At 37.9% G+C, this 10,521-nt stretch overlaps 2 protein-coding genes across 2 annotated transcripts; one reads left to right on the top strand and one right to left on the bottom strand.

The window, feature by feature from the left end:
• Positions 1 to 14: 14 nt before the first annotated feature.
• On the bottom strand, positions 15 to 1,883 carry LOC137726626 (probable WRKY transcription factor 31; the record flags this gene model as incomplete). The annotated part of the gene is given in 5 exon segments (XM_068465566.1): positions 15 to 132; positions 260 to 655; positions 819 to 1,001; positions 1,182 to 1,286; positions 1,385 to 1,883. Coding segments are annotated over 5 exon segments (1,156 nt in total), but the record flags the coding sequence as incomplete, so codon positions are not given.
• A 5,238-nt stretch (positions 1,884 to 7,121) lies between these two features.
• Positions 7,122 to 7,463, top strand: LOC137727103 (uncharacterized mitochondrial protein AtMg00820-like). Its single transcript, XM_068466034.1, has one exon. The coding sequence runs from the start codon at positions 7,122 to 7,124 to the stop codon at positions 7,461 to 7,463; it is 342 nt and encodes a 113-aa protein (XP_068322135.1).
• Positions 7,464 to 10,521: the final 3,058 nt, after the last annotated feature.

Genomic DNA, 10,521 nt, shown 5'->3' with positions numbered 1-10,521 from the left:
CTGCACATGTATACGTACTTGTTTGCGAACAGGACAGCCTACAGCCATTGTGCACCTATAATATGCACGAGGACATGGGTTTCCCTTTGCCATCTTCTGTCCATACTTTCTCCATTGACATCCATCAGTAATCTGTAATTAATCAAAATTTATTGTTTCATGAAACTACTTCGTTCATTATTTATTTAAATCAGCATGATCGCAAGAGGACTATTTTGAAGTGTTACTAATTAAATTGAATTCAATTAGATTAATTTACCATAGGGGCTTCTGATCTGGCTCGGACGGAGACGCGGGCTTTCCTCATGGTTGCCTCGGTTGATTGATCAATTGGCTTAGGAGCCGCAGAATTGTTGAGCTTGGGGACCTTGTTGGGCACCCATCCTTGTGATTCAGATTCAGGACTCTCATCCCCGCCAACTCTTTTCCCGTCACGGAAATTATTGGAGTTTGGCGGATCCAACGGACCAATCTGATCGTTTTTCACAACTTCATCGATGTTTTGAGGTGGTGAAGCTGATCGGGTTCTTGCTTCCGATGAACAATTGGAAACTTGGTCATCATTCGTCTCGGCTGTGGCTCTCGGACCCAAATTCAGAAATTGTCTTGGCACCAACCCTTGCTTCTTTTCTTGATCAGACTTTGCTTCAGCATTCTGATAAATAATTATACCAAAAAAGAGTCAATATATTTCAAAATTCTGGAGACGTGAGTTAGATTAGTTGGCTAGGCAATTTGTCTTTCTGTAAATTAGGGTAATTTAAAATATCGTCATCTCAAAAAGATGATTATGATGATTACGGAAATGAATGAATTACCTGATCACGGTCTAATTGTGAAATCTGATCAGCTGGAGCAGCAGTAGTGTGATTTTGTTGTTGTACAACTGCAGCAAGATGCATCTGCAATGCACTGTAGTTGTTGGTCACTTGACCAAGCATTTCTTTCAGCCTCTGGTTTTCAGCATTCATACGTTGCACCTCCACTTGCAACTGTGCCAGCTGATCATCATAATCAACCCCAACCAAAGAATAAAACATTAGTCTAAAAATAGAAATTTCAACTTTAATCTAAAAATAGGAAATTCAGATAATTAATTTTCCTCAGAAAAAAAAATAGTAATATTTTAAGTCAATCACGTATATGTTATATTTTTTTAGATGATAATTCAAAAGTCTTACCTCATGATTCTTTGCTGTTTTGTTAACCCCATGATCAGAAGAAATCCCATCGTCAACCATCGACTGATCACTTCGGGTGTTCGCAGTAACAAGCTGCAATCCAGTCTACATATTTTTTACATCCAAAACAGAAAGATAAGTACCACTAAAAATAAATCGCCAAAAAATCAAGATAAATAATAAATAAAAGGGGTAATGCTTACATTAACATCCAAACCAGTCCAATGCTCCTTCTTGACACTGACTGCACCATTGGATTTCGAATCCTGATGATGATCATCGGTACTATTGGTATTGAGCTTGTTCTTACGATCGGAAAAGAAGTCCACCTCATCCACAACCATCCGGTTGTTGTCACTGGACGGCTGTGATGCATCCTGCTCTTCCCGGCGGCCAAGTTTGACGGGGAATTCCATTCCCGGGAACATCCTTTCCCCACCAAAAAAACTGCTTCTCTTGTTGTTGTGGTGGTCGAGCTTAACCGCGGCGGTCGGCGGCTTGTTGAGGAGGTAGCCGAAGGAGTCAGAATCAAGAGTGAGCCCCCATCCTTTGTCCATATAAGTTAATTAATCTTTTGACGACACGAACAAGTGGTAATTAAGAGAGAAACGAAGGGGAGATTAAGAAGATGAAGGAGGAGGGTTTTAAGAGAGAGAGAGAGAGAGAGAGAGAGAGAGAGATGAAGGGGAGATTAAGAAGATGAAGGAGGAGGGTTTTAAGAGGGAGAGAGAGGGAGAGAGGGAGAGAGAGAGAGAGAGGGCTATGTGGGTGGTGAAGTCTTTGAAGTCTTTTACCGGTGCAACGTGATCGCCTATTAAAAGGGCATGGACGTGGACCAAACTTAAAAACAACTAGATTGGATTTGTGAGAAATTCATGGGATTATTCATTTATTTTCATTACTTTAGCTTTCATCACTTGCGTCAGATGGTGCGTCAGTCTGCCATCTGTCAACGCTAGGCCACCCCGTTTTAAATTTTAGACCCGTCCCAAATAAACGAAGAGTCATAACTCACAGTGTTAGACGGTGAAGATTACTACGACAACCAAATTGTCACGTACTGTTAAACTTTTTTGAACACATTCAAACTCGTATAATTCACAAGTTACTGATTTATGTGGTTGAATGATAACAAAAAGCATAAATAAAGTCTATCATTTTTAGTCGGTTCTCTGTATCGATATACACAATTAATTGGACAAAAGTGTTTCTTATAGATAAATTATTCAATATAATCAAAGAATTTTTTATATAATCAAAGAATTTTTTATCTGAACACATTAATTAATAATATCACGTAATACCGTAACGAACATACTAAAAGATTGCTATATGTGGACGTGTGTAGAAAGAAATTGCAAAAGGGTGTTCTAATCGTCAAGAAAGACTTTGACTCGTTCCCCTATATCAAAAGAGAAAGTGAAGACACAACTAAAGAAAGAGAAAAAGGAAATGAACCGCACCGCCCCGAACCGTGCGGCGCGTTCCACGTGAGGAAATAAGAAAAAAACGCCAAAAGTGGGCCCAACTGGGCCCGAACCAAGTCAATGATTTTGACGGCCCGCCCCTCTCTCTTTCTTGCTGTGACAGATGACCGGGTGAAACAGTGGCCTAGTCTCCCCTGACCCCACCTACCATGACATTACTCCCCACGTTTCAGATCTGTCCGGGAACTATGTTGACTGCTTACCTGTGGGACCGAGTCACTTGCTTATACATTTTTGGTTTTTCCTTCAATTATTATCGACTGTAATTACGACTCCATTAATTTATTAATTAAGTTAAATAAATTGTTAATTTCCCATTGGTTGTCTGATCATTCCATCTACTTTGTCTTCCTCCCTTCGATTCTTCTCTGGATCCTGTAAATAACACCTGAAGTTTGAATTATAAAACGCATAGTTTTAATCGGTAGTACCTGACCTCTTATTCAAAATCCACACATTTAATTTCAATGAAAGCTTTGATAAACTAATGGATTGATCTCAACATATGATTACTACTAAAATTATCAAGTGATTAAATAAAGATTGAAGATTAGTACTTAATCCATGTGATTATCTCACTTAAACCAAAGCTTATTAACAATCATAAACGTCTTCTTTTGTACAAGCCAAGTACTTTTATTATAATAAGCTGTTACCTGTAAAATCTTGTAAAAAATACGATCAGGAAAGCTACGATTCATTGATATTAATATATAATTATATATTTCTTTTCAAATCAAAGAAAAAAAAGATAAAACAAAATCCATCCCTATAAGTACGATTGGTTATTACTAATTTCGTCTACCTAATCCCTTTACTTTGTGATTGGTGTACCAATTTTCAAATTCTTGTGACGTTCTTGATCTGTTGTTTTAGTTCTAGTAAATGCTTCTTTTGAAAAAATGACAAAAAATGACTGCATCGATCGTGTACCCAACAAAGAAAAACCAACGCTCGACCAGCTTCCTTTCGTTTACCTTGACTTATGATCAATTGAGTTTACTTTTGAAAAAGAAATTTCAACATCCGAACATTTGAACCTCCTTTAAGCTTTTAACGTGCAAAAAAGTATTAGTCTTCGGCCAAAAAAAGGATTCTTGGCACATTTGATCATCTAAAGACTTTCCATGCACTTTCACTATTACCATGCATTAATTGATATTTCCATGTGGAAACATGACTACACTTTATTTATTAAAATTGTTTATCAGCTGTAACATTTTTTTCGGTTCAGTTGCAAACGCAAATTATGATAGTCGGTTAGAATAATATATTCAATAAGTTGCACCAAATCTATAAATAAAGTAGATAAGGAAGGGTGGACAGTAGGTACCACGAGTTCTCTGTTCTAACAAATCTCCACGAAGAAATAGCAGAACCTAGTTTATTTTATACCAGACTGTTGAAGATAATTTCAAGAAATAAGCTGAGGAATATTGTAAATTGATTGACAGTAGTTTCCTTCCTTTTATGTATGTATAGCGGACATAATTATAGGAGATAGTCTAGGATCCTTATCCTATATAAAGATGTAATACTAGCATTGAGTTGATATAGAGATTTTATTTTTCACCAAATATTCTTCCTATATGGTACTAGGGCAAACGATCTTGGTAACCTAAAGAAACCCTAGCCGTTACCATGGGAGACGACAATGAAAACTCAAGGAAGCCAACTCAGTTGAGCATGGCATCAAAATTTGACAATCCCAATCACCCACTATATCTTCATCATTCAGATCAGCCTGGGTTGGTACTTGTATCACAACTCCTGACCGAGGATAATTATAACACATGGAGTCACTCCATGACTATGCCCCTGACAGTCAAAAACAAATATGGTTTTGTTGATGGGTCGATCAAGAAACCAAGTGAAGAAGACGTTGATGAATTGCAGCAATGGAGACACTGCAACAGCCTGGTCAAAACTTGGTTATTGAGTTCGATCTCCAAGGAGATTGCAGCTAGCGTGTTCTTCTGTGATGGAGCACAAGCAGTTTGGAATGAGTTGCGAGAACGTTTTTCTCAGGTAAACAGTGTTTAACTTTTCTAAATTGAAAATGAAATTCATGATTGTGTTCAAGGCACCATGTCTGTTGGGTCTTATTTTACCAAACTCAAAGGCTTGTGGGATGAAAGGGACATTCTTTGTCCTATCATAGCTTGCCACTGTGGAGTTACGAAGGAGAAATTGTCCTATCGAGAAACACACAAAACTATCGAGTTTCTCATGGGATTGACTGAGTCTTTCGCTATGACGCGAGGACAAATATTAATGATGGACCCTTTGTCTAAGGTTAGCAAAACTTACTCTCTTGTTCTCAAACATAAACGTCAGTGTGATGTGTTTGCTGGAAAAGGAATGACTCAACTTGAGGCATCGATGTTTGCAACCAAAGATACACAGAAAGACACCGGGAATAAAAGTAACAACTCCAAGTGTGAAAAGTGCGACAAAACTGGCCACAACACAGAGAATTGTAGATCACATTTGAAGTGCACTTATTGTGGGTGGAGAGGCCACACAGTTGATTATTGTCGCAAACTCAAGAAGTTCGAATACGATAAACCTAAAAGTAATTCTAAGGGTAACCATATTTCTGCACATCAACTTGAGAAGAAGGATCTCTCTAATTCTTTTCCCTTCACACAAGAGCAATGCCAACAAATCCTGAACATGCTCAGCAAGAATAAAGCTGCCATGGCGAATCATATGGGTAATTCCTCAACACATGACGAACTCTCAGGTAAAGCCTTCTGTTTTTCTAACGGAAGGAAAACTACTTGGATCTTAGACAGTGGTGCCACAGACCACATGGTTTCTAGTTTCGATTTACTTACTGCTTGGAAGCCTGTCAAAAATAGAACTGTTGAACTTCCAGATGGTTCCATGACTCATGTTACTCATATTGGACAAATCATATTTGCCTATAGTTTGGTTCTTGAAAATGTTTTGTGTGTCCCAGTCCTTCAATTAAATCTTATTTCCATCAGTAAACTCACCTATCAATCCTTTTGTATCACTGTTTTTCTTAACCATTTTTGTGTAATACAGGACCTACGTTCGGGGAAGATGATTGGGATGGGAACTGAACGGGAGGGGCTCTACTATCTTGATCAAACTAAGAAAGCATTTTGCAATTCTATCTGCTCACATTCTCCTAGCCTTTGGCATTAACGTCTTGGGCATCCATCCAACAAAGTGTCTTCTTTATTTTCCTTTTCACACAACAATAAAATTTGTGACGCAGACAAGTGTTTGGTTTGTCCATTGGCTAAACATACCAGATTACAATTTTCTTTAAGTGCCATTTATAGCAATGCTCTTTTCGAATTATTACATGTTGATATTTGGGGTGGCTATCACATTGCATCTCTTTCGGGGGCACATTATTTTCTCACCATTGTTGATGATTTCACTAGATGCACTTGGGTGTATTTGATGTGCCATAAGTATGATACTAGGGATCTTCTAGTTAAATTCATTAACATGGTTAAGACACAATTCTCTTCCAAAGTTAAAATTGTGCGTAGTGACAATGGTCCTGAATTCAAGGTTGAGTCTTTCTATTCTCCCAAAGGCATCGTTCATCAAACTAGTTGTGTCAACACACCACAACAAAATGGCGTGGTTGAAAGAAAACATTGTCACTTGCTTAATGTTGCATGTGCCCTTCTTTTTCAAGCAAAGCTTCCTAAACAATTTTTGGGGGGATGCCATCCTCACAGCAACTTACCTCATAAATCGCACACCCACACCTCTCTTGAAAGGTAAAACTCTTTACGAAGTTTTGTTTAAAGTCACACCAAAATACTCTCACTTATGCGTTTTTGGTTGTCTATGCTTTGCATCCACGCACGCTAAAAAACCATCCAAAATTGATGAACATGCAATTCGATGCATATTTATTGGTTATCCTTATGGACAAAAGGGATATCATGTGTATGAACTTGAATCAGGAAAACTATTTGTCTCCCGTAATGTCATATTTTTCGAAACTGAGTTCCCTTTTCACATCACTTCCGCTGCCAATAACGATGACCCTACATTCCCTATGCCAACAACATTGCCATTTGATGACACTCCTACACCCTCCACTGGCACATCTTCATCCCCAGAAAAATCTGAGCCTACGAATTCGAATAATTCTACTTCATCACCACTAGACACAGACACCTTGTCCACAAACGCACCAAATACCACAATTTCACAACCCCATGTGCATCGTCATTCTAGCAGACCCACCAAGATGCCAAGGTTCTTGCATGACTTTCACGTAGAAGCTAACCTCCCGTCACGACCTGCACCTTCATCCATCTCCAACGTGGTCTCAAAATCAGGTACTTCGCATTCCATTTCTCAAATTCTCTCTTATGACCATTTGTCCCCACAACATAAAGCTTTCACCATCTCATTATCCCTTGTCAAAGAACCAACAAGTTTCATGCAGGCCATGCAAGATCCTAAGTGGTGTGAGGCTATGCATATTGAGATACAAGCTCTCCAAGCAAACAACACATGGACTTTCATGCCTCTCCCTACCAGCAAGAAGTCCATTGGTTGTAAATGGGTGTACAAACTGAAGCCAAAACCTGATGGCACCATAAAGCAATACAAAGCTCGCTTAGTGGCCAAAGGATATAGTCAAATTGAGGGGCTCGATTACCGTGAGACATTTGCTTCGGTTAACAAATTAGTCACCGTTCGTGTGCTTCTTAGTGTTGTTGCTATTCAAAATTGGCATGTTCACCAATTGGATGTCAACAATGCGTTTTTGCATGGTGATCTTGACTAGGATGTGTACATGTCCCTACTTCCCGAATTCGGACGAAAGGGGGAGACTCGAGTATGCAAGCTTAACAAATCTTTGTACAAGTTGAAACAAGCCTCTAGACAATGGTTTTTGAAGCTCTCTACAGCCCTCAAAATAGCTGGTTTCAACCAATCAAAGGCGGATTATTCACTTTTCGTCCGATTCCACAAAGGTAGTTTCACTGCCATTCTTGTATATATGGAAGATGTAATTTTGGCAGGCAACAACATACAACACATTGAAGCAATCAAACAATTTTTATCCAAGCAATTTAAGCTTAAGAATCTTGGTCAACTCAAGTATTTCTTAGGTATCGAGGTGGCCTGATCATCAAAGGGAATTTCACTATCTCAAGGGAAATATGCACTTGAGATACTTGAAGAATCTGGGTTTCTGGGAGCTAAACCATCAAAGTTTCCAATGGATCAAAATCTGGCACTCACACAGACTAGTGGAGAGCTTTTGAGTGATCCATCAACATATAGGCGCCTTGTGGGAAGATTGATCTACCTAACGATTACTAGACCTGACTTAGTTTATCCTGCTCATGTGCTCAGTCAATTTATGGACAAGCCACGAGTCCTACACCTTAAGGCAGCACACGAGGTTCTCAGGTACCTCAAACGAACATCGGGACAAGGCATTTTTCTGTCTGCCACAAGCACAATGCAGCTAAGAGCATTTTGTGACGCGGATTGGGCTCGTTGCAAAGATACAAGACAATCAGTAACATGTTATTGTATACTGCTTGGGCAATCACCTCTTTTTTGGAAGACAAAAAAGCAAACTACAATAGCACGTTCAACGGCCGAAGCAGAGTATTGTTCCATGGCTACCACCTGTTGTGAAATTCCATGGTTGAAGAATGTTTTAAGAGACTTGAAAATTCAACATGATCAGCCTGTTACGTTGTTTTGTGACAACCAAGCAGCATTACACATCGCTTCGAACCCAGTCTTTCATGAACGTACGAAGCACATTGAGATTGATTGTCATTTGGTACGAGAAAAAATCCATGAAGCCATGATACAAACAACTCATATTCGAACCACAAATCAAACTGCAAATTTGTTCACGAAAGCTCTCAATTCACCACAGTTTGGAGCTTTACTTAGTTAGGTGTCATCAATATACACTCCAACTTGAGGGGGAGTGTTGAAGATAATTCCAAGAAATAAGCTGAGGAATATTGTAAATTGATTGACATTAGTTTCCTTCCTTTTATGTATGTATAGCATACGTAATTATAGGAGATAGTCTAGGATCCCTATCCTATATAAAGATGTAATAATAGCATTGAGTTGATATAGAGATTTTATTTTTCACCAAATATTCTTCCTATACAGACTTTTAATTCATTACCTATATCTAGGGGTGGTTCGGTATAGGATACCATACCAAAACTAGTATCCCGAATCCCAAACCGAAATTTTTCGGGACGGGAATTTGAAGACCAATCCCAAACCAAATTTTCAGGAATCCCAAATTTCGGGAATCCCGAAATATTTTCGGGATTTTGGGACAAATCGGGAATCCCAAATTGAAATATGAAATTATGAATTGTTCTTCAAATATATAATTCAAGAACACATTCATGAACTAAGAATTTCATTTCATTCACACTACCATTTAATTGAACACTGACATACTTGACTCTTTTTATCATAGTCAAAATTCAAATTAATTAAACTCTTTTTGCAATCTGTTGAGAGACAAAAGAATCAAGTCTTCTGAAATCATCAGTCATGGCAGCAGCAATAATAAAATCCACATGAATATTAAACAGAACATGAAAAATATGCAAGGTGTAGGGCATTCTAGGTTGCTGAGCATGAATTAGAAACTACTAGCATCAATTATAAAAGAATAATATATATGTATAAATATATATATAATAATTAATATTATATATTTTCGGTTTGGTATGGGATTCCCGAAATATCGAGAAGCCAATCCCGAATCCCATACCGAAATTTTGGGATTGGTTCGGGATAGCATCCCGAAAATTTCGGGAATTTCGGTTTGGGATCTAGATTTTTTCGGTTCGGTTCGGGATTTTCGGGAATTTTTTCCACCCTATATCAAACCAAAAGTGACTTTGTCGCTTTAAATTTTTTTTACCAAACTCTAAAACTTCTTTTTTATATAAAAATTCAACTTATCGCTCTTTTTTTTTTTTTTTGTAAAATAGTTTATAATATCGTCTTGTTAAAAAAACAATGTTTTCTTTTTTCTTTGAGTCGGCCTAACTCATGGGTGGGGTTAGTGGATTAAGAATCCATATGGAGTGTGGAGAATTTATCTTTAATTAGTTTGCAATTGCATGCATGGGCAGCTAGGTTTGTCTTATTAACCGGGGGGACTGAACACAGAGAAAGAAGAAAAAGAAAAGGTAAATAAATATGTTGATGTGTACAGAGAACAAACGACTTCAAACCTACGGCGCCCAAAAAAAAGAAATAAAGATTGCATTTTAAAGGGTAATTGTAGTGGCTGATGCATGCATATGTAAAGATGCTGTATTACTTTTATATTCTCTACGTACTTAATTGTTCTAATTCTGAGTTTCTGAATCTCTGCGCAAAATACAATGTCTTAATACGCAGAATTTTTTGTTAATTAGTTCTGATTTAAAAGTTGACATGTTCAATCTAATCAAAGCGTGAAAGGATATTTTTGTGAAATTAATTATATTAAACATGTGGAATATTCCTTCAAAGCACTTTCCTTTGAGAAACTAAAGTTCTGGAAAATTAAAACCAAAATTGACAAACTAAAGTAATTTTGATGACTTGTTGATCATGATTTGGTTCGTTTCGGTTAATATGCAGTTTGGGTTCAGTTTTTTTTTAATAAGCTCCTCATTCTTGTCGTCAATTGCTAGTTAGAGATATAACTGAGATTTCGTAGCCTCGTGATATTTTTATATAATTTTTCTTTTGGACTTATGTGTCACATCCCGGCCCGGGACGAATCACTTCCCGGGCCCGCTCCACCACCGTAGCACGATATTGTCCGCTTTGGACTTACCATTCCCTCA

The sequence above is a fragment of the Pyrus communis genome, chromosome 2 (genome assembly GCF_963583255.1).
Source record: "Pyrus communis chromosome 2, drPyrComm1.1, whole genome shotgun sequence".
Lineage (NCBI taxonomy): Eukaryota > Viridiplantae > Streptophyta > Magnoliopsida > Rosales > Rosaceae > Pyrus > Pyrus communis.
This window is presented reverse-complemented; position numbering and strand designations above follow the sequence as displayed.